A 25933-nucleotide genomic window follows, 5' to 3' on the forward strand; every position below is an offset into this window, starting at 1 on the left:
ATTAACTCATAATAATACTAAAACTGTACTCATTATTAAATGATACTAATCCATCACTAATTCTTGTTGGGTTCCGGAGTAGCGTGCTACTCATCGAAAAGCGCTTCGACGCCTCGTCAGGGGTAGTAAGCACTATATAAATACGATTACAATACAATACAATACAATACATTGCATCCTCACTGGGCTCTAGTCGGGAGGCGAAGGATAAAATTCCTATCTGACCCCCCCAGCTGGGGAGAAATTCACTTACTATGTCTTCACAAGTTGGAAGTTGCTCCAATAACTGTCAGCGCCGCTCATGAGAGGGAGGTTGAACCTTTCAGGTGCTGCAGCTTGTACCACAAGCAGCCGACTTCTCCAAGCAGAATCACAACTCATAAGTGCCTGCGCTCAGGGCACCTGCTAAAATGCAGATAAGACTTGAACTAGGCCTGTGGGTCCCAAGGGGATACGCTGCTGAAGATGTTGCAACTTTTAAATATTTTTTAAGAGACAAGGGGGAGCATTTAAGTACAGCCTACTAGTGAGCATTCCCTGGATGCAACCACCACTGAATGGGGAATAATCCTGACCACACTACGTGGAAGATGGTGGGACAGCGATTTGCCTGACAAACACTAGAGTCCCTACCTCAATAGGATTGCATTATTGCTTATTGTTGTACTTATACCTTTGCATCTGTAGAATTAAAAATAAAATACATATTTTTGTTAAACAAGCAAATATTTGATTGGACATTGATTTATGGACGTCCTGTGCGTACTTCAAGTTATAAGTTGTGTTCTCCTACCTATATCTACACTCCCATGCGTTAACATGTGTTATTTACTGCACTTTTTGCAGTATTAATTGCTGTCACAGATACATTATTGCTATAAAATAAAGGGAGAGTTTTTGTGCACATGCAGGCCAGACAAAAATGTCATAAGTGAGTGTGCACTTTTAATGGTCTAAAATGCGGATTTTTTTTAACTTGAAATGGAAAAATTACTCATGAATGAACATCCACAAAATAAAAATGCTCTCCGTTTCGTGATATGTTGCTTTACACCACAAAACTCCTAAGTACAGTAACCTAAAAACATTTGGCCAATATGGCGAGCAGCAGTTGTGAGGATTTTTATATGTTTTACTGTGGCTCAAACCCTTATACACCCATTTTCATTTTCAACTATCTGCATTGTACATCTACTACCACATACTCTGCACATCAACATCCTATATGTCTACTTGAACCTCCACCTAAAGCTCCAAGACCCCACAATAACCTTGCTCCTATCTGACCCACTATATCATATTTAATGACACACTCTACCCCACATTTTACAACACCTAACATGCCATCAACACAACTTTACCACCATCTGACACGAGTACTCACAAAATATATCACCGCCTATTCCATATTTAATTACCTACCTCACAATTTAGGCCGAACACAGGTGTCACCTACATACAACCCACCTTCTACACCACCTATGAAACTAATCTATATGCTCTACAATACCCCTAGGCCCCACTCTCTGCATCAACTACACCTTATACTTCCCTGTGCACAACCCCCTACACGGTAGACACTACACTTACCCCATCAGTGCATGTTGCCCTCCCCCCACTTCTTCTCCCTTATTTAGATCCCTGATTAGATCTAATACAGATAGAAACTCATCCCTACAGTCCCCTCCTATTGTGCTTTAATTTTCCCATCTAATGACCCAGACCATCATTTAACACCACCCACACCTCAACCTATATTCTACACAACCACCTTCACTCTATACGTCCTACGCTCTACATACTACCAATAATTACACCTCACAGATACAATACCTTAGACTTACAAAACCAAATACACATTTTATATGATCACATACACCCCACAGTACCAGTGACAACACCACCAGCTGCACTCTACATCACCAACTGCACCTCTATCATATTCATATTACACCAGCGACATACAGTATACAAATGCTACATGCACTTCATACAATACCCTATGTATAACCACATATACACACCTACACTGCCACATTTACATGTTCTTTTAAAACGTGCAATGGAAGTAAGTGCTTTATTTTCCTTTTTATATCTGGTGATTCACATGTTATAAAATGTTTGTTAGCCAAAACGGGGCTTACAGTATTCCTTGCAGTACTTTGATATAACTATCATTCGAGGATAGCCAACTAAATAAGGCCACACAGCAGAGAGATAATAGATAACAGCTGCCATTCACATACATGCCAGCGTCATTGAAAAGAAAAGTGGGAGATTTCTAGAAAAAAATTGAGAGAATGTATTTCTCCCACTGACTTCTAATGGGGCCTGCATCGGGTTACTGTTATGTATGGGATTTGCAAGTCTGGTGCTGCAGGATCGGATATTAGATACACAAAAGTACGTTTTTTAGGGGCGAGCCCAAAGCACTCCGTCCTGTGTTGTAATCTCTCTTTGGGCTTGAACCACACCCAGTCACGTCAGTCTCTTTCATTGGTTCGGGGGCTTGCCTGTTAAAATCTGCTTGCTTTCATTAGTGAAAGGCATGCATAAGTCATGCCTTTTCCAGTGTTTAGCCCTCCTCGAGCGCAGCTTGCAAGTACTGAAAACACACGTTTTCCAATCAGTTTCTGGACTACTTTTTCTTTTTTTTCGCAGCCCGATCTTGCTGGGCAGAAGTCGAGCGCTTCGCATGACATCGACCCTGTTACATAGTTAATTGCACTTTTGCCGCTTACCTAGATAATTGCACTTTTGCCGGTTACATGGATAATTGCACTTTTGCTGATAGGTTTCACTACGACTTTTATTTGCACTGATAGTGGCCGTCAGCTCGCTTATGTGAAAACTTTTACTTTTCAGTCTATATGGCAAGAAAGGTCCAGTCAGGTATGTGAAACTATTGTATTTTCATTTTCAATCTATGTGGCAAGAAAAGTCTGGTTACGAGTTCACAATGATAATTGCTCTAGCTCAAGCAAACGAGACCCATTGCATTGCAAATGCTTGTTTCCTTACCTGTCAGGAGCACGGAGAAAGCGCTATGTCAGGCAACGAGAGCGTGATGCAATTGCTGTGCACTGGCCTGCAGAAGCAGTTTATTGGCAGTGCATTTTCTGAGTTACGAAAGACCAGGCCCTGTCAGCTGAAGCCTGCAGAGGAATAAGGTTTTTACATGCAGGAAAGGGGAGGCAGGAGACTAGCCTTGAAATCGCTAGTCTCCCACCTTAATCGGAAGGGTTGGCATGCATGCATTCACATTGACGTTTATCTGTTCTGAAATCAAGAATCAGGAAAATGCAACTGACTCAGCTATCAGGCTAATCTCCACACAGAGTTGAGGGTGAGAACAAGCATGAGAAACATTTGCTGATCTGATGGTGGATATGAACATGTATTTGTGAGTAAGATCAAATACCTGGTGTGTTTTGCACAAGAAAACCAGCCCCTTTTCACCATATTCTGCTTCCTGCCATTTGTATGTCACACTAGAGAAGCAAAGGCTGTCCTTCAACATCAGTGTTTTCAATATCCTTACCAGGGCAACTCTTGTGAAACTTAAAGCCAGATTTCATCTCTTGTACCATTGATGTTTTTCCTTACACCAGTGTTTTCTCCATGGCTCTGATGGTCTACAAAACATCTCCCCCTTATCCACCTACCAGGTTCTTCTGTTCTGATGTTCTGCTCCTACCAGAGCTGTATGTGCTGTATGTGAGAGACTCTTGCACTGCTGTTGTACTAATTGTATGGGGATGTCTACCCCACACTGCTGTTGCCTATGCAGTTCAGGTTCTGTATGTGAAGGTAACCAGTAATGCCATTGTTTGTGCAGTGCTGCATCTCCCCAGTGCACTGGGACATTTTCTACTGAGGCTGCCAATGTTTCACCTGCATTGTTATGAAGTTTGAAAATAACATTTCAATATCCATGATCCAATAAAAATGGCTCTGTCAATACTTGTTTTTTCACTTGCCATAACTTTATGCTAAACAGTACTCAATGCCAATGCCGTATTAAATTCCTTTACAATTGAACTATTCGGTTCATATAGAAAGAGAGCATAGTGAAAACAGAATGTCCAGACTGCCGTAGACCACTAGCTCCAATGCCGAGTAGACAGACTCCACCTTGCACTCTCCTGAGGTTAATAATAAAACTAAATGACTCTAAGTTAGTGTGAGCAATTACCATCTGCCGTAAAAATCATCAACTTAGTTGAATTTCAGCCGGCAAAAAACTGCTGGAATTAAACAAAAAGAAATGCCTACTATTTACCACACCAAAATCTACATGTTATTCCCAAAAAAGTCATATCAGGTAATAATTATTGCATCTGATAAATTCTGAACATCTCAGAGTTGTATTTTTATCAGATAAGATCATTATCATGCACTCTTAATTAAGACCTTAGCTGAGATTGGATTAAGTAGTCATTGTTTTGGAGCACATACACACAACTGTAAAGTATGAACCCCTCAACAAAAGTAAGGGCAGAAGTTGAATAGATTAATGGTTCTGTTCTAGCCTGGACTCTATCTCCAATTCTTAACTCTGATTAATCTGTTCTTTCTCTGCTCCAAGAGGTCAGGAGACTCACATCAAATATTTAGATTCATTACAGTGCAACCGATGGTCACACATTCAGTCTCGGAGACTAACTTAAAGTTTCAAAGTTTAAAACAGAGGATCAATACGAATCTTCACTCCGGCCACTCTAAATTAACACAAATACACTTTCATATGCTTAAATGCTTCTATATGCTTCTATACGTCTCTCATGTCGGACATAAAATGATTATAAAGAATATTTCTAAAATACTATGACAAAAACATCCTTTCAAAACGATGATTAAATGTGGCATACATGAAACATTACATTCATCTGAGCACCTCACTCATATGCAATTCAGTGCACTACGTTTAAATAGAAAACATTTCTCACATTACACAGGAAAATAATCATGCTTTCATTTCATGTTTTAAAAGACATAAAGGCACAGCCAAATAATGTTCTCTCAATCTGGCCTCTGATGACTTTTAGAGTCATCATAAACCCACTTCATTCTTGAATGAGACTCCTAGTTGTTTTAAACAACTTTCGCCTAGACTCCTCCAAACTGACTATCCTCCATCTTAACCTGAGCTCTCCTTCTCTTTCTAACTTTTTGAATTTTCATTCTCTGAAAAACCATGTATCCAACCAACCGCACTAGTCCCACTACTGAAATATTCAACAATGGTCTCAGCACAAAGCCAATAATTCCACTTCCCAAATTTCCAAACTATCTGGTTTTAGCGGAAAATCCATTCCCAATCGCTTCTCCGGCACCAGTTGCCTCCAACTCTTTCAAATCATTAGTCAACCCAGAAATATTCCAGATATACTTCTACAACTCGTTACTCTTATTTGGATAATAGGTACAGCCTTGTTGGACCTTCCGCATCCAACAGATTTGCCCTTTTTTGCAAGCAACAAATCTAGTGCAAGTCAATTTTGCAATACCACTAATCTTATAGCTACCATCTCTGTGTTTACCAACAACAATGCTTTGCAGTGCTAGTAACTAACGTATGCACTACTGTAGACACCTTTCTGATCCTCAAGTCATTCAGAATCAGTCACACTGACAGAATCAACACTCCAAAGACATCCCCTACCATTTCAGCAGCACTTGCTCCTTTCATCTAGCTCTATATTTCATCTTCCACTCAGGAGCTTTAAGATGTCCCACATGATAGATCTTTGGAAACACTATAGCTAGATAACACATACCATTCCAACCTTTTGGCAGCTTAAAATATGCATGCTGTCCACAAATAAAATACACTCCAGGGATCATAGGATCATTTCCATCCAAAAATAATTAACTTTTTCCCCTGACATCAAAAACATGTTCACAGTCACTCTTCCCTATAAACAATGGATCTAAATAACTTTAATCATTGTGTATACACAGTTTCCCTTTATGCTGCCAGTCTAAAGTCAAAGCTGGTAAATTTCCATGCACTTGATGTTCTATTTCTTTCTGCTACCGTTTGTGTTGTGCTCTAAGATCTTTATCTGTTTTCAATTTGGCTTCTAATTCCCTCCTTCTTTCTTCTATAAAATCCAGAAAGTTATTTTCTACCTCAGTCATTGAACAGATCAAATTATGTCTAAGTGCATATGCAGTGCCTAAAAGCTTTAATTATGCAAAATATTTCCCTGCAATTTCTGCATCCTTAAAATAAGGATTCTTATTCAGATGCTTAAACAAGGGAACTTCTGGCAACACTAGGTCATAATTTGAAAATAATATTGAAAACATCCCTCATTATCAAATATACTCAATAGCAAATTTCAAGAAATACCATATGTTAACGGAATGTGGTAAGTGATACCCTCAGATACAGAAGAGGGTGACTGTGTACAGACAGCAGTTTTGTTACATCTATTGTATTGCTATATTCATATAGCAGTTTAAAATATACATTGGCTGAATAATCTCTAGACTCATCTAAATGTAATGTTTCTCATTTAACATATAATGATTATCATCCTTAGGACTATGAGTTAACAGGGAAATGCTAGAGTATAACTTCTTCTCTTCAGAACGTGAACAGAAAAACGTCCCTATTAACAACACTACTAATATTACAAAGGAAAAAAGTAATAAAGCAACTATTATGTATTAACATATGATTTACCTCCAGTTTGTCTTTATAATCAGATCGATTATCAGATAAGAACAGCGGCAGCAAAATATTATTTGCTGATTTCATCAATGCAAACAGCAAAGAGAGTTCAAAAGTTCAAAGTTCATTGATTAACACAACAGCATGCAATCTTTGTGAGTCTTCCCTAGCCCTACCCTGTGTTCTTTTGAGTGACAACCCTCTTTCTTCTTCTACTAGGGCCTAGGAAATCTTCCAAATTTGTGACTCCGGTCAATGTAAAAGTCTCTAGTGTACTCACAAACTAAACTCATAGATGACAACAAAAATTCAAGTCACAGTTCAACCACAAAGTTCAGTTCATGGCGGTTCAGCCAAACCTGTATATTGATCCCAATATTCCCAGAACTTTTTATTTGTGACTGTGTTATCTGCAAAATAGGTCTACTCCAGTGAAGAATACCTATGAGTAGGTACTCTTGTTCTTTCGCTTATGACAGAATTCTTGCTTTCTTCAATGATTCTTGATGGCACATGTTCTTTAGGCAAACTCACTTTTCCCCAGTCTTGTCTTCTGGGCCAAAGGTCTCCAGCTTCCACTCGTTTTCTTCCAGCACTCATTCCTTCTCCAGGATCTGATTCGGAGTCTGACTTGTTCACTACAGGACAGGACTCTATGGTTTCTGTTTCAGAGTCAATCATGAATTGTTCAAGACCCTCTTCAGCATGCTCGGGTGCTGTTTCAGGCTCAGTTTGGTTCTTGGCAGCTTGAGTAGCCTGCCCGTGTTGTCTCTCTTGCACCGCTGGTTCTTCCGGTACAGGCAATGTCATATCAGGGGGACATTTAACTCTGCGAGTATGGGAAGCGTGTATACAGTTGGGGAGACCTCCACATTTCACAGCAGTAGTCGTAACCAGGATCACCAGATATGGCCCACACCAACGGGGTCCCAGACACGTCTTCCTAACAGGCTTCTTCAGCAAGACCCAGTCTTCAGGACTGAGGTCATGGCACTGTTCTTGTTTCGGGGAGCTTCAGGACTGAGGTCATGGCACTGTTCTTGTTTCGGGGGTGGAGGTTTTGACTGCTCCAATCTGGTGAGACACAGAATGCACCACATTAGCTAGTCCCTTGCAATAGTCTAGGACCATATCATCTGTTATATTCATAGGTGCATTCGCAGGAATCACCGGCAGTCTCATCACCCTTCCCATCTGGATTTTGTCAAGGGCAGTCCAGACTTTCGATCAGGTACACCCCGAGGACTCAAGACCCATCAACACAAGGGGAAAAGCATTAGGCCATTTCGAAGCTGTCGAAGCACACACTTTTGTCAGTCTTGACTTCAGCATGCCATTCACCTGCTTCACAATAACCGAAGCCTCAGGTCTATAACTACAATGCAATAGCTGCTCCATTTGCAATACTGCACATAGTTTCAGGACTTCATTGTTAAAATGAGTTCCTCGATCTGATTCCAAAGGGGTCGGAAAGCCAAATCTGGGTATGGGTTTCCTCAACAGAAGTTTGGATACAGTAAAACTATAGTTTCTTTCAGTTGGGTAGGCTTTGACCCAATAGGAAAAGATGCATAGAACGGCCAAAACATACCTCTATCCATTGCACACAGGCATTTCAATGAAATCCATCTGTATCCTGTTAAAAGGCCGTCCTGACCTTGCTATGTGACCCAATGTGACTGCAGTTCTCTTTCTAACATTGTTCTGTTGACATGCAACACACCTGTGACACAACGCTTGAGCCATAAATCTGAATTTAGGACTGAACCTAGTCAGTCTAAACAACGTAACCATAGCATCTCTACCAATATGAGCCATACCTTGGAAATGTCTAGCCATGGGAGGTAACAAGCTATTTGGCAATACTGGTCATCCATCCATTGAAACCCAAAGTCATAATCTCTTGTAACACAACCTGTTATAACCCAAATCTGTTGTTCCTCTTCAGACACTTCCTTTTGAAGCCTTTTCACCTCATTGCAAGTATCAGCTGTTGTCAACAAGAGGTTAAAGTTAGTCTCATCCATTCCCTCTTTTGTGAATTCACCATTAAATGTACAAGCATTATGAGTGCAGTACTTAGCAACCTCATCGGCCTACCTATTGCCCAAAGTCATATGATCATCTCCAGAACGATGGGCAGGGCACTCGACCACAGCGACTTGTTCAGAACTGTAGAGTATTAAGGAGGTTTCTCAGTTGTTCGCCATTCCAGATCGGAGATCCAGAGGACATCATAGGCCCTCACTGAGGCCACCGTTGTCCGAAGTCATCAACAACACCACAGACGCATTGAACGTTGGTAAAAATTGTCACTTTCAATTCATCGGAAATGCAACATGCTCAAGTAAGAGCAATCAATTTGGCTACTCAGGCAGAGAATATTCCTTGAAGTCAGGAAGCTTCAACATCTCTAGAAAGGGTATAGACAGCATAGGCTGCTCTGAAACTTCCTCCACTTTCTCTCAAGCATGAACCATCAACATAGATAATCAGATTTGAGTAATGGCTCGTTTTGTATGTCTGGTACCGGCTTGGTGCACAGTTCAGTATTATCAAGACAATCGTGGTTCCGTTCACAAACTTCAATGGTTCCTTGACCCACTAATGACCCACTATTGGCAATAGAGTATCAAGAGTTAAAATCCTGCAATATTTGATTGTCACATTCTCTGCAGCCAAGATCACTTGCTCATATTTAGTAAGTTGACAGCGTGTTAGGTGTTGGGTCCTTGTTCTAGTCAATAAGAGTTCTACTGAGTGGGAAACGTACACAGTTAATGGGTGACTCATAACAATATTTTCCCACCTTTCTATACTTTTGCTGACCACAGCTACTTATTTGAGAGATCTAGGCAATGCAGAAGCAACAAGATCTAATATGGCAGAAAAATATGTCACTGGTTTTTTAGCATTTCCTTTTGTTTGAGTCAGCACTGAGAGAGCGCAACCCTTCCTCTCACTGTAGAAAAGTGCATACGATTTGTTATAATTGGGCATCCCCAGAGCTGGGGCACCAGAGAGATACTACTCCCTCAGCTCTAGGAACGTGACAAGGCAATCACTGTCCCACGGTACCGGATTAGACACATCCTTATGTGTCAGCCTCTGCAAAGGCTTAGCCACCAGGGAAACGTTAGGTATCCACTGCCTACAGTAGTCCACCATTCCAAACAACATGCTGACTTCCCTTTATGTAGCTGGCAGACGCATTTACAGTATGGCTGAAATTCTCTCTTGTGACACTTTTCTCACTCCTTTCTCAATGTGGTGTCCCAGATACTGGACCTCTTTTTTTTGTCAATATTGTACCTTTCCTGGGGATACTTAGGCCCTCATTACAACCCTGGTGGTCGGTGGAATAGTGGAGGTATTACCGCCAACAGGCTGGTGGTACCTACCTCCACTATTAGGACATTGGCGGTTTGGCCAAAGCCAAAACGCCAATTTACCACACCGACCTCCAAGGCGGTAATGACCGCCGGGCTGGAGACTTCAGTCCCCAGCACGGCGGCCATCACTAGACCGCCCATGGCATTATGACCCTGCCCATTGCCATGGTTTCAGTGGTTTCGGTACCGCCACTGAAACCATGGCGGTAGGCACTATCAGTGCCAGGGAATTCCTTCCCTGGCACTGATAGGGGTCTCCCCCGCTCCCTCCCCCTCACCAGAATCCTCCACCACCCTTCCCCTCCCTCTCCTGACCCACGCATTCATACATTCATACACACTCACAGCAACACTCACGAACATACATCCAGGCACACACGCATTCTCATGACACAACATGCACGTACACTCACACCCACTCATGCACACACGCATTACACACGCATACACGCATTCACACACAGTCACACATCTCCCCACTCACGCACACAACACCCCCCACCCCCCTCTCCTGTCGGAGGTTCTCCAAGTTACCTGCTTGCAGGGGGTCCTCCGGCAGGAGACAGGACACTGCGCTGCTTCCAGCAGCAGCGTCCGCCAGCAAAACACCGCCAGGCTGTATCATGGAACATGATACGGTAGGCGGTGTTTTGCTGGCGTGGCACTGTTTCTGGCAGTAGCGCCACCTTACCGCTGTCCACTGCCATGACCGTTGGCGGAATTCTGCCAGCCTTCTGGCGGTATTCCATCTACGGTCATAATGCCATGGACAGTAGGTAACCACGGCGACGGTATGTTGGCGGCCGTCGCCGTGGCGGTAGTCATAATGAGGGCCTTTATGTCCATTCTCAGCTAAGAGGTTCAGTAATTGTCAACACCAGGGCAGTGCGCGCTCTATTGGCGACTAGAATGCAAAAACCCAGCACTCTCAAAACAACGTAATTTATGCATTGTGCTGATATGTTGTTGTTTAACCTTTTGCATTGCAGAGTTCAATCCTGAAGACTTATTTTTAATGTGCTTACAAATTCTGTTCATTTGCAATGTATTGCTGCAGGCTTTCAGAGCGTGTTAGGGTGTGGTCCCTTTCCAGGGCCTTCTAGAGACTTTCCCTGCAACATGCCTGGGTGTGGTTGTGGGCTGGGCCACGACTCTATAAAAAGAAGCCAGCCCAGCTCCAAGAGCTCACTATTCAGAGGTCCCGGTGCAGAGCAGTAGCTACTTCCTGAGCTCCTGTCCCGGTGGCCTATTTGATCTTCCAGACATCTGACTTTCATTCTTCATTTGGAGATCCTTGTTCTGGGCGGTAAGACGGTGGTTGGGCTGGCCTCACAACGCCGTTATTGAGAACTCTCATGTTCTTGGGCCTAATTCTTTTATGATTTGACAGAGTACTTTGCGCGTGTGAAATATGCGCTTGAGTGTTTGTGGCATGTGCAGGGTGACTTGCGAATCGGCAAGACGCGCGATTCGTTTCATGATAATTTAATCTTGTTATTCATTGCACGCTATCATTTCTTGACAGTTGCATGGTGGCTTAAGAATCGGCAAGACGCGCAGTTTGTTTTATGGTGTTTTAACTTTGTTGTTCATTGCGCGCTACCATTTCTTGACATTTACATGGTGGCTTACGAATCGGCAAGACACGCGATTCGTTTTATGGTGTTTTAACTTTGTTGTTCATTGCGCGCTACCATTTCTTGACATTTACATGGTGGCTTAAGAATCGGCAAAAGACGCGCTATTCGTTTCATTGTAGTTTGATCTTGTTATTCATTGTGAGCTGTTATTTCTTGGCATTTACATTGTGGTTTATGAATCTGCAAGACGCGCGATTCGTTTAATGATGATTTAACTTTGATATTCATTGCGTACTACCATTTCTTGGCTTTTTACATGGTGACACTCGAATCTGCAAGACGCACGCTTCTCTCCTCGAGTTTAATTCATGTTGTTTATTGTATGCCACTATTCTAAGATATTTATCATGTAATATTCGAGTTGACAAGTTATGTGATTTGTTTTTCCTGAATCCATATTCTGTTATTCATGGTGCACAATCCTTTTATGGTGTTTACTATATATATATATATATATATATATATATATATATATATATATATATATATATATATATATATATATATGTATATATATATATATATATAAATCTACAATATGTGCAATTTGTGTTGAAACATTTTAAGAGTACACAGAAGATCAGAGTTTCTAGATGCAATATTGTATGGTCCTAGTATGCATTCTTAAAAAAGGATTTATATGACTGGTTTAAAATTTAGTCAGAATGTTTTTCTGATTCTAATGTAAAGGAAAGTACTTGAATAAGAACGTTTTCATTTAATCCATCTTGATTCCCTTACAGGTATCCGGTCATCTTGAAATTTAGTCATTTTAAACTTAATTCTTAGATTGTTCATGTTTTCAGAATAACTATGCTTAGAATCATAGTCTAGTATTGATTTCAGGAGAAATAATTTTCATATTGTGTGTTCTAACCTTTTTCTTGCTACAGGTCTCCTTCCCAGCTGTTTCCCTTCCTAATCCCCTCTTCCCCTCTTGAACTCTCTTAGCCTCTGTGATTTATCTAACATCTATCTTGGAGCTGTTCAGTGGTGGACGTGTTGGGAATGTGCGCAGACCCCGAGGATCTGGTGACTCTGACAGTAATGCAATGGAATTCTGTTTGCAAGCTTCTTGAGTATTCAACGCCACCATTAGGTCATGGATGTACTGAATCAGGACTGAACTGCAAGGCACAACCAAAGATTCTATGGTTTTCTTTAGTATCTGGTTGAAAATCAATGGAGATTCAGTATGCCCTAGTGGATCTTAGCACCATGCCAAAATCCTGTTTCCGAGCCGAAATGCAAAGAGGTATTAGCTATCCTCATGCAGTGGTATCAAAGAACACAAGTCAATGACAGTGACCCACTCAGCCTCACATGGAATCTGAAACACTACTACAGCTGGATTCAGTATCACAGGGCAACAAGGTACAACAACGTTGTTTATTTTCCTAAGTTCCTGCACAATTCTGTACTTGTCACTAAGTTTCTGAATATATAATGGGAGAATTACAAAGACTTCCCATTACCTCCTTCAGAATTCCCTGCTGTATATATTCCAGCAATTGTTTCAGGGGTAAAATTGTACTATGGGGTTCTCAGGAATTCAGCATGAGGTTTAACAGTTATTCGGACAGGTTCTACACCTTTTATCAATCTGATACTTTTCCCGGGAAATCCCACACTTCATGTTTGACAGTTTCTTTCATCCTGGTTCTGAATCTCAATTCTACCTGGGATACAAAAAATAACACTTTTCAGCTTTGATAGCAAATCTCTTCCCAGGAGATTCACTGGGCTGCGATCACACGCTATAGACTTTTGCTTGTCCTCAAAAGATCCTCACTGTGACTGAAGCACTTTCTTGAACTGTCATTTGTTCACTCTCCACACCAACAACTTGGACTGTTTTTTTACTTCTACTTTTCTTAGATTAGAAAGGGTAGCACCAGTGATGAATAGGAATGACACGGGATGGCCATCCACTTCACTACATATAAATGGTCCACACTGGCCTACCTCTAAGGCTGCACCAATTATGCAGTCTTCCTCCCCTCACAGGCACTGTCAGGCTGACTGATCTGAGCCATTTCCTTCTTTGGAATCAAACAAGGGAAATTGTTAAAATGGATTATTATCCTGTGTCTGATTCACATTCTTCCTCAAACCCTGATTCATACTCTGTCACAACCTAACAGCATTTTGCTGTGGCACTGGAGGTTGAAGTACTTGCATTATTGGGGCTTGGGGCACATTAACATTTTGGCTCCTGGGTCGTTGAACACCCTGCATCTGATTGAGATTATTATTCTGAGAAGGCACAAACCTTGCGTTTTGGACCTGGTTAGCTGGATTCAAATGATATTCCCGCCTCAATTGTCCCAGCCTATTCCGGATATGACAAGGTGATGATCTTTTTAGATTATTTAAATCCATTCCTGTACTTGGTTCTATAGGAACTCCTCAACCTCTACCTTTCATTGGATTTGTGGAAGTTGGTATACCCCTTGAATTATACCAACATTATTTACAGCTATGGACATGTGGCTAGATCTTTGAGCTGCTTTCATTTGAGAGTCCATCAGTTTTTCTTTAAGCTTTTTATGCTTCATCTCCATCTCATCATGGCAGTATTTTGCACAGCGCAAAATGTTGTCAATAGAATTATTCTGCCAACAAATCAGATGTTGCTGGATCATCATACTTATCTCTGGCCTCAGCCCTGTCACAAACCGCAACACAAAATGTCCCATATCCTGAGCCTCGAAGGTCTCCACACACCTATACTGTTTGAATGCCTGTAACAACCTTTCATACTAAGTATGGTTCCACTCCATTGACTCTTGAGTCGTCCTGTCAATCTTGACCCAATCAACATCTTGTGGAGGCAGCTTCCTTTTCAGGAATGCCATGACCTCCTGATATTTCTTCATTAGCAGCAGTGAAGGACCCCTGCTTATTGCATTAGAAGTTGATTCCATCTCTGGCCATCAAACAGCTATTTTACAGTCAGTCCACACGTCACTCAGAGAAACAATGTCAAATAACATAGTCAAATCAACCAACAACACATGCGAAACATTTACAAACCTTTCAACCTGATGATACCATTCCACTGGCGTCTCTCATAAATTTGGAAAATCATTGGTAAATGACACAAGGGCACTTCTGCTCCACAGCACATGAACATAACCTCCACCAGGCACTTCTGTCAGGAGGAAGGCTTTAACACCTCCTTCTGATCCATTTGAAGGCAGTTCACCTGAAGGTTCCAGTGAACGGAGGGCTGTCAGTGCCCTAAACACAGAGGACGACATGGCAAGCCCGAAGCCGTCCAACCGGCCCCCAGGGGCATGCCAGAGAGCATCTCACCCTGAAGTCACTATAACTTCCGTGAGGAGATCGGAGAGATTAACGCCAGAGAAGAGGAGGAGAGGGCGCGAGATCAGGAGACACCGGAGACTGGCGAGAGAAGAGACGAGGTGAGGAGCAAAAGGAAGGAGAGCCAAAAAGAGTGCTTCGAGGATGTGAACAGAGAGGGAAAAAGACAGATTGGGCGGAGCTTGGAGGAGAAGGGGATGAGAGATGGAGCAGCACCCTGAAGGAGACTACAGGTGCCACGCTCCAGCCTCGTTTTAGAAGGAACATGGCTAGACAAGGTGACGCTCTCTGACACAACCCTGGGAAGAAAGGAAGGCAAAACTTGATTATACCTAAAGATGCAGCCCAGAGGAAAACCCCTATAATCGGATTGTTGTTTAAAATGAATTCCACAGATAATTGACTCTTAAATAAAAAGGGGTTAAGTCATTGAACAGCGTGGAGTAGTTTCATATTTATCATAAAAAGCCAGAAACCTCCAGGACACGATAATACCTTACAGTTCCGTTACCTCCTTCTTTTGCACCCATTTAGTCTCCCACTTATGTAATTCATTTTATTTTCTAATGTTCTGAATTTGTTCTTTGATCTGAGTTTTCAATCCTGTAGTTCTCATGTCAGCAATATCTTTCTCACTGAAACACACTCAATAGGTTCTCTGCAAAGTCCTAGTCTTGTTTAGGTCTACCTCATATCTGAGCCAATTCTGCCAATTTATCATGAACTTAGCCTGTTCGCTTAGTGATATCCTTCCACATAAATGCAAGTTCATCCTTTTGCTAAGGCTGCAATTGTTCTAAGCTAAGATTTTCAACAATCATGGCATCTAATTCTATTGTCAGCCTTGCTACATCCAAAGTCCTTTCTTTCGGGGTTGAAGGAATTGCTCCCTGACTCAGTTTTGTGATTGTACTCTCTCTAGATGGAGTACTTCCATTAAAGAATTGTACCCATCTCCTTCACATTGATGGATCAAGTCACCATGGGAACCCTAGGTGTGGAATAATTTCCCTGAGCACCATTCCCTAAATTGAGAGGTGGTTCCCACACAGGAGTAGTATGTGTGGGCATCTTCTGATAAGTACCTATTGAGATGCATCCCAACATATTCAGAGTTGTATCTGCACTTGGTCCACATGGAGTAATAGTGTGTGTTGACATTAAAGGGACAAAGTCCCTAGTATCCGGACTATTTAGAACTCTGGTTCATCCTCCAACATTATAAGGTACAGCCAAATTGTACATATTTTTCCTGAAGCTTTCAGATATACACATAGGAACTGCTCTGCCAACAGTAACTGAAACTATGAGAGCATCAACAGTACTCACGGTGGGATCAACTGGAATGCACTCTCTTAAACCTTTGCTTCTTGGTTCACAAGGCAGAATAACTGGAATGGATCCCTCAGGACTAGAGCCATCTTAGCGGGGGCAGTAGGAAAGATAATTATGCCACTGACACCAGTACCATTCCAACCCCTTCACTTCTGACTTCATTATACCGGGATGGACGTTCAGACAGTAACACATCTAAAGGACTGTCTCCAGAATCATCCTCTCTGTCTAGACTCATGGCATCATGCTCTTTTGGTTTCTTCTCCCTTTGTTTTTGAATCATTTTCTTTTCCCCTTCTCCCTCATCCACATCGGTAGCCAAAGTTGAGTACAGCTCAACCCCCTTCTATCATGTTGGCTCTCCACCTTTTCTGCTCAGCATCCCATCTAGCATCTGCTATGTATGTATAGCTTTCTTAGCTCTACCCTGGTATTTCTCCTTTTCTCAAGCATAAGCAGCTCACTGTGCAGGTCTAGGAGGTGGCTTAATTTTGTACAGTACCCTCCTCCAATTCTCAACAATCTGCAATTTAAATGTCTCATACAGGGAGTGCAGAATTATTAGGCAAATGAGTATTTTGACCACATCATCCTCTTTATGCATGTTGTCTTACTCCAAGCTGTATAGGCTCGAAAGCCTACTACCAATTAAGCATATTAGGTGATGTGCATCTCTGTAATGAGAAGGGGTGTGGTCTAATGACATCAACACCCTATATCAGGTGTGCATAATTATTAGGCAACTTCCTTTCCTTTGGCAAAATGGGTCAAAAGAAGGACTTGACAGGCTCAGAAAAGTCAAAAATAGTGAGATATCTTGCAGAGGGATGCAGCACTCTTAAAATTGCAAAGCTTCTGAAGCGTGATCATCGAACAATCAAGCGTTTCATTCAAAATAGTCAACAGGGTCGCAAGAAGCGTGTGGAAAAACCAAGGCGCAAAATAACTACCCATGAACTGAGAAAAGTCAAGCGTGCAGCTGCCACGATGCCACTTGCCACCAGTTTGGCCATATTTCAGAGCTGCAACATCACTGGAGTGCCCAAAAGCACAAGGTGTGCAATACTCAGAGACATGGCCAAGGTAAGAAAGGCTGAAAGACGACCACCACTGAACAAGACACACAAGCTGTAACGTCAAGACTGGGCCAAGAAATATCTCAAGACTGATTTTTCTAAGGTTTTATGGACTGATGAAATGAGAGTGAGTCTTGATGGGCCAGATGGATGGGCCCGTGGCTGGATTGGTAAAGGGCAGAGAGCTCCAGTCCGACTCAGACGCCAGCAAGGTGGAGGTGGAGTACTGGTTTGGGCAGGTATCATCAAAGATGAGCTTGTGGGGCCTTTTCGGGTTGAGGATGGAGTCAAGCTCAACTCCCAGTCCTACTGCCAGTTCCTGGAAGACACCTTCTTCAAGCAGTGGTACAGGAAGAAGCCTGCATCCTTCAAGAAAAACACGATTTTCATGCAGGGCAATGCTCCATCACACGCGTCCAAGTACTCCACAGCGTGGCTGGCAAGAAAGGGTATAAAAGAAGGAAATCTAATGACATGGCCTCCTTGTTCACCTGATCTGAACCCCATTGAGAACCTGTGGTCCATCATCAAATGTGAGATTTACAAGGAGGGAAAACAGTACACCTCTCTGAACAGTGTCTGGGAGGCTGTGGTTGCTGCTGCACGCAATGTTGATGGTGAACAGATCAAAACACTGACAGAATCCATGGATGGCAGGCTTTTGAGTGTCCTTGCAAAGAAAGGTGGCTATATTGGTCACTGATTTGTTTTTGTTTGTTTTTGAATGTCAGAAATGTATATTTGTGAATGTTGAGATGTTATATTGGTTTCACTGGTAATAATAAATAATTAAAATGGGTATATATTTGTTTTTTGTTAAGTTGCCTAATAATTATGCACAGTAATAGTCACCTGCACACACAGATATCCCCCTAACATAGCTAAAACTAAAAACAAACTATAAACTACTTCCAAAAATATTCAGCTTTGATATTAATGAGTTTTTTGGGTTCATTGAGAACATGGTTGTTGTTCAATAATTAAATTAATCCTCAAAAATACAACTTGCCTAATAATTCTGCACTCCCTGTAATGTGGAAATCTCAATTGACCATCCTTTTCTGTGATCTTGTACCACTGACTAATCCAAACAAGCCCTACGTTAATCACCATATAACGCCTGGTGTACCTTTGGGCGACGCTACTTCACCTCTTCTACTGGGATTATGAACATCACCTCTGAACAAGTCTTGTATAACTTTAAAGCATTTCATTTCTCAAAAATTTCCACAAAGCTTCAATTCTATCCAAAACAATGCTGCATCCACAATCCCTTGCTCTACCACAACTACCAATCCCAGCGCAGCACCATATAAAGTTGTCCACCAATAGCAGCGCGGTTCCACACAACTGACCTATAGCAGTACTGCATACTGTGACATAGATCTCGCTCCTCGCAGCAGTTCCCTTCCTTTACAATCTTCACGTACACTCGCTCTGCAATATCACATAAATATATCATATACAAACCCTTTGTCTATTAAGCGAAAGAATGAACAGCTTCAAACACACAAGAAAGTTTCCAATCACTTCTAATGAAACCTCGACCTGCAGAGTGTCATCTAGATCAGTACAGCTTCACTATACGCAATACGTTCCACTATACCAATCACCTCACATTCACACAAAGTAAGTCCCTATCTGAAATGTGCCATTGACGACGTCTCACAACGAACACAACATTTTTGCTGACAATATAATATGACGTCTTTTACACCTTTTAAGTTATCCCGCGATCTTAGGCCACGTCGGCCGATAACCATTTGAACTCCTTTACAAATCACCACACTCACACAACATACAAAACATCTCCGCAAGACACCATCAAACCTCACAATCACCGCAACTTAGACATGAACTACTACAATCTGCAATCCTAGTAATACTCAGTTGTCTGCGGCCAGTACAGCTCTCCTCCAAGTCACTGCAATACCACCAAATTCCAAATCTGGATAGGGGCATCAACGGTTGGGCACTGTGGACTAACTATGCTACAACATGGTTACAGTTGTCCTCATTTCGGAAAGAGACCCATCATCATCGCTACCATCTGATCTAGCCTGGAATCTATCTCCAATTCTTAACTCTGATGAATCTTTTCTTTCTCTGTTCTGAGAGGTGGTGAGCCTCACATCAAATTATTTCAAATGATTACAGTGAAACCAATGGTCACACATTCAATCTTGGAGACCAACGTAAAGTTTCAAAGGGCTACAAGTACGTAGCATTTTGCACATCGCAAACAGCAAATTGGGCTGTTTGCGATGTGCAAAATGCACTTTGGCATGTTCAAACTCATTTTTGCGATTCGGTAAACTATTTACCGAATCGCAAAAAGGGATTTTGAGTCACAATTAGGAAGTGGTATTCCTTTCCTAATTGCGAGTCGCAGTCCCATGTATGATTGTTTTGTGACTGCAAATGCGGTCGCAAAACAATCGCAGTTAGCACCCGTGTCACACTGGTGCTAACCCATTCGCAAGTGGAAGGGGTCCCCATGGGACTGTGAATGGCAGTAAAAACTTTTTTTCAGAGCAGGTAGTGGTCCTACGGACCGCTGCCTGCTATGAAAAAATGAAATGAAAATGTTTCATTTTTTTTGGTTTTTGAAATGCATCGTGTTTTCCTTTAAGGAAAACGGGCTGCATTTAAAAAAAAACTGCTTTATTTAAAAGCAGTCACAGACATGGTATTCTGCTGTCTACAGCAGGCCACCATCCCTGTGAGGGTGGCCATTACCAAGGGGGTCGCAAATTGCGACCTACCTCATAAATATTCATGAGGTAGGGCATTTGCGACCCCCTTGAGAATCGCAAATAGTGTCATTGACACTGTTCAACATGAGGTTTTGCAACTCGCAAAATGTGAGTCGCAAAATAATTCTTTCATACATGTAGCCCTAAATTCCTAACTATTCTAATATTAGAGGGGTTTCAGAAAAAAGGTCAGAATAACATAACTTCTGTAGAAGATTCAGTCAAGAGAGGTGGGTGCAGCATAAAGACGCTAAATGTTTAAGAATTAGAGGTCTGCACCTCAGAGTGGTCAGCTCTGCACAGAGGAATAAGGGGGTCTTAGTCTTTCACCCTGTAGACCACACTTACACCTCAATCCTTCCAAATATGATATCATTACCAAACTCTTCCACTGACATACAAAATTGTAAATTAGCATTTAATTGGCAATAGTATCTCCTTTAAGTCTCTTCTACGTGGTCTGGGTGCACCCTCGCGCTCTGGAATTTGAAAGTGATAACTGCCAATTAAGGATACTCCTTTCAACATTGCAGGGCTTCTCTCAGGCTCTCATCTCTCACGCACATTAGGCCCCTTATTAACTTCAATGCCTGCAGCTTCAGAAAAACAGGCAAAAAACAAACTTCACATTGAAGGTTAGAACGCTCCGGCCAAGCTAAATAAACATGAATACACTTTCAGTTGAAATGCATCTAAATGTCTCTCATGTAGAATATAAAATGATTATAAAGAACGATATTTCTAAAATACTATGAGATAAACATCCTTTCAAAATGATGATTAAATGTGGCATACATGAAACATTATATTAATAAGCATCCCTTCATTTAATATTTTAAGAGACATAATGGCACAGCCAAATTATGCTCCCTCAGTTCATTAATTAAAAATGAATGTTCTCAACCCAAGAATGATGGCTTAACACCTGATACAAAAGATGGATCGCTGAATAGCAAGTTGTAGTTCAAACTCTAAAAAGACAGACTCCCTCACTCTCAATAACCACTAAAACTGCAATAGCAGTCGATCAAAGAGAGTTGGCATTCATGCATTTTAAATAAGTAAACCATAGAATTTTATCAGGCTGCATTTAATGCTGCAACTTCAAACTGATTTAGACAGATTCTTTTAAAAAATCAAGAACATGTTAGCATTTTTTTGAATGAGAGACAAAGATTTTGCTTTGTTGGCTCATTTGGTGAAGATATATAAAACCACCAATCAATCGTTTAATCTTAATTACCTGAAACCAGGATGTCATTACGAAGTGAACACACAGCATACTCAGATTTGGTGAACTCTGGAAGTTTTGCCAAAGACTTCCATTCGCCTGTAACGGGGTCATAGCATTCAGTATATGGCAGGTTAAAGCCCCCAACTCGCTCACAGCCTCCGACAACCACTATCACCTCTGAATACCCAGTCGACCTAAAAAAGAAACCAAACAACCAACAATAAGACATCAACATCATTACATCTAAGAGTCAGAACATAAGTGCAATTCAATGCAGCATAGAATTTGTTTTTATTTTGACACAGGAAGCGTATGGGATCTGGTTAACATATCTGATATCGGTTATAGCCTAGAGTTGGAGAGCAGTTCTTTGGATGCACAAAGAAATGCACAAATAAATGTGAGTAAATTGTACCTTTACATTATGCAATATCAACACATTCAAGAACCAGTAAGTAGTAACAACAGCTGTACTGGAGGCAAATGATGTACAAACTACTGATTACCCCCCATTTAGGCCCGGTTCTCGGACTTCTGGGGCCCTGGGTAGAAGGGGAATGTGTGAGGCCCCTCTTATGTGCATACAACATGAAATCACAGGCATTGACATCACAGGAAGTGTCATCAATTGACTATTGTTGAGCGACTTTACAAAAAGCAACTTTCATGGTTTGGATATCAGTAAAACAATAAAAACAAATATTAAAATTAATAAAATAGGTACATATATATTATATTTTGATTAACTATAAAAACATTATATTAGTCACACTGGATGGAAAGGCTTGGTCTGGGTCTCGCCAAAACTTATATGTTTATTCAAATGTTAACAAATTTTCCAATGTTCCAAATTAGTGCATCAGATCTACATGTGTTTATGCTGAATTTATATAGCGCAAGCCTAGCCGAACGCTGTGAAGCGCTGTAAGGGTAAAAGACACAGTCAACAAATAATAGGAGGAATAGATGGTTTGTGGACAGTAACTGCATTATCATGTAGTTTTTTTAAACCTTTGAGTATTCATCTGTTAACTGTGTTTGGGCTGTCCGGAATGGTATGGGGGTATCATTCCAGCTACTTGTTGCATAGAAGGGAAAGGCCTTTTGCTTGCTTTTCTCTTTTTAGCACATCTTATTCTGTCTGAAGGTGCCCTTGCTGCAGGTATATAGAGACCCACAGGAGATGGCAAGCTTGTCATCAAAGAAGGCAGTTGCATAGTGCAAACATAGCCAAAAGGCAGCAGAGCACTGTGCAGAGTCAATGACAAGCATAAAGTCAAGGTGTCATAGGAAAGGTAGCTGGCTGTTGACTGTAAATCCATTGTGATGGCTTTGCAGATGATGCAGCTAGGTTTGAAGATCGTGCAGACATGTAGAATGCCCTTAAGGGAAGGGCAGTGTGGATTAAAATTCCAAGATGGTTTCCCAGATACCCTGGTCAAGATCAAGGATATGAAAGAGAGACATGAAAGCAAATACAACAGTTGAAAACAGCTTGACATATATATTACCCATCACCCAAGTCACTGTAAAATACTAGAAACTACCACAATACAACCATATGAAGGCTAAAATGGATTAATGCCATGCACCATGAGTTATGGGTGCAACACAAATCAAAGTCCTCTGAATTCTTTACATGTTTTAATACTAATAATAAGCATACACTTACATGATTCCAGAGAGAATTTCATTTGGTAAATTAGCAGGAAGCAGATTCCATTAACATATTTCAAATACAACTTATTTCATTTGATTTCTCATAATTTTGAACAGCACCTGGAAAGCACATGTTCAATACAATTAAATAATGCTATCAGCCTGGCCCACTGACCTGCTCATAACCTTGGGCCTTGCATTGCTGGACTATGGCTGCAAGGCACAAGGGAGGGAGGTCAGGCCTCAGTGGCTGTATCTGGTCAGTACTGTACCACCCTGGACAGTATTTTCATGTCTAAACAAGAGCAAAGAAAATCTCAACAGAATTTCTTGGGATATAACAATATGTACCAAAAATGCCTTGCTCATCAACTAGGTATAATCTCTCATATTGGAAGTGCACAAAATATAAAGACAAATGGTGGAAGCAGAGGTCTTCAACCTGGGGATGGGGGGAGCGCCACACCCACCCCCTCAGGTATGCCTCAACTGATCTCAGGGAGACACCATACTCAGCAGTTGCTGAGATTAGTTGAAGAATTCAACTGATCACTATTTTGTGTACTTTAGTGTGTAGCCCTAAGTGGGATGGGTATGCCAGATGTGGAACCCGTGCACACTGTGTCACTGGAACCAAACTATATCTGGATGATGAACCCTAACTATGGCAACCCAGTCTTGCATTGCTTGTGTTCTGTTCACGGACATCCTGGCCTGGAAGTTCGGTCTTGTCTGTTTCCATTGGAGTAAGGTCAATCTGATTTTCACACGGCTGGGTGTAAACTAAGGTGGCATGACGTGCAAAATAATGATGGACAGGGATGCAGGCTGAATAATGACCAGCTGCTGAGATTAATGTAAGCATTCCATCCATCACCTCTTATATACTTTTTTGTGGACAGTAAAGTATAGCCATAATTTGGGCGCTTACTGCACTGCCCTTCAGAGAGGCCTCTTGCCATGAGCTTTGCACCCATACATTTTAAGTAGGGAACTAGGATATTTGACAGCTCTTCTCAGTTTATGATGGAAATAAACATCTTGTTCTAAAGCTGGACAGTGCTCATAAAAGAGTAAAAATCCCCTAGGAGGGGGCAGCCCCTTTGTCCTGCCATTAAAATTTCTGACACCCCAGTTGTGGTCTAGTGGACTAGCTGGAAATATGGAACCAGGGCACACCATTTTTAAACCTGGCCTCCCATTTGGCCAAATAGACTGCTCTTGGGCACCCACTTTTCTAAATTTATTGCAAGGGCAACTATAAGTGTGGGATTGTGCGGCGTGGTGTTTTTTCATAATTATAGATTTGCCACATTTGCTTCATAATCCACTTCTGCTGCATAATCTGCAGATTTTAACAAAAACATTTTGATTGTAGATCAAACGGTTCAAACGTTACTAAAAATGCAGCAACACGTGTTTCCACACAGTCAAAGACCCTTTTCAAAGCTTGCCTTGTCAATGTTCTGTTCCCTATTGGTATGTGTGGAGGTTAAACTGGTGCTAATGAGGTGCAACAATGCCCAGGTGGTGGTAACAAGTGAAGTAAGCACTGGCAAAGCCAATAGGTCTGGCCTATGGAAGAGCTATTGGCTCTGCCAATTTTAGCTAGGGGTGGGTGAAATATTATGTTCTGCTGGCGGAATTGGCAGAACTTTGCCTACTCCACTTTACGCTTGTAATGCAGAGTTCTGGCAAAATTCCACCAATTGCCGTGTGGCAGAATTGTTTCTTTCACGTGGCTCCAAAACAGTAAGTTGGTGAACTTGAGCGAGTTTTGCTGTTCCCTAGCACAATTTTCGGTTGCTAGGAGGATGTCGGTCAAGATTCTTCGAATGCAGGCAGTCGCAACTGTTCACGTTCAGAAGGCTGCTGCTTGAGTAGAAAATCGACTTGAGCTGCATAAAATTACCTCAAATAGCTGCGTCTTCTGGCACATCATGTGGTGCCATCTAGAGTAATTTTGCAGCATTTAACGAGCTCCAGGTGCTAAATCACAGCACAACATGCCTATTTCCAACTGCTGGTGAAACTCTGCCAAGTCTTGCTGAGTTTTAACTCCGCAGAATTCCGTGGAGTCAAATTCTGTGAGTTCCACCCGACCTTAGTTTCAGCCATGTGGTACACCAAGGTGGCTGATGTTGAGCATGGTTAAAAGTTAGTGGTGTAGAAGACAGTGTTGTAAAGTGGAGTGGCATAGAGTGGAGTGGTGAAGAGTGGAGTAGAGTGGTGAAGAGTGGCAAAGAGTGGATTCGAGTGGTGAAGAGGGGCATAGAGTGGCAAAGAGGAAGTACAGTGTCATAGAGTGGAGTGGAGGGGCACAGAATTGAGTGTCATAGAGTGAAGTGTTCTAAAGTTGAGTGGCACAGATAGCGTATAGTAGTGTATCGTAAAATTAAGTGGCATAAAGTCTTAGAGTTGAGTGGTGCAGATTGGAGTAGAGTGGAGTATAGAGTGGAGTGGAGGGGTGCAGAGTGGAGTGTTCTAAAGTGGAGTTTTGCAGAGTGGCATATGGCACAGTAGAGTGGTGTGGAGTGGCATAGAGTGGTGCTGAGTCATAGAGTGGAGTCGAGTAGAGTGGAGTGCCATAGAGTGGCGTAGAGTCACCTAGAGTGAAGTGGTGTATAGTGGCATAGAGTAGAGTAGTGTTGTAGAGTGAAGTGTAGTAGAGTGGGGTAGAATGCCATAGAGTGGAGTGTCATAGGCTGCAGTGGAGTGTCCTAGAGTTGAATGGTGTACAGTGTCATAGAGTCGAGTGGCGTAGAGTGTCAGAGTGGATGGATGTAGGGTTGTGGGGCACAGAGTGGAGTGCAGTGTCCTAGAATGGCATGG

General features: G+C 41.8%; 1 protein-coding gene across 5 annotated transcripts in view; it reads right to left on the bottom strand.

Moving 5' to 3' along the window:
• KLHL24 (kelch like family member 24) overlaps positions 1-25933 on the bottom strand; it is a 512225-nt gene that overhangs the window by 190246 nt on the left and 296046 nt on the right. For all 5 annotated transcript variants that reach the window (XM_069213701.1, XM_069213705.1, XM_069213702.1 and 2 more), the window contains one exon: positions 21452-21636. In XM_069213701.1, coding sequence (XP_069069802.1) covers positions 21452-21636 — 185 coding nt within the window. The remainder of the gene's footprint in view (positions 1-21451; positions 21637-25933) is intronic.

Source organism: Pleurodeles waltl, chromosome 11 (genome assembly GCF_031143425.1).
Source record: "Pleurodeles waltl isolate 20211129_DDA chromosome 11, aPleWal1.hap1.20221129, whole genome shotgun sequence".
In the NCBI taxonomy this organism is placed as follows: Eukaryota; Metazoa; Chordata; class Amphibia; order Caudata; family Salamandridae; genus Pleurodeles; species Pleurodeles waltl.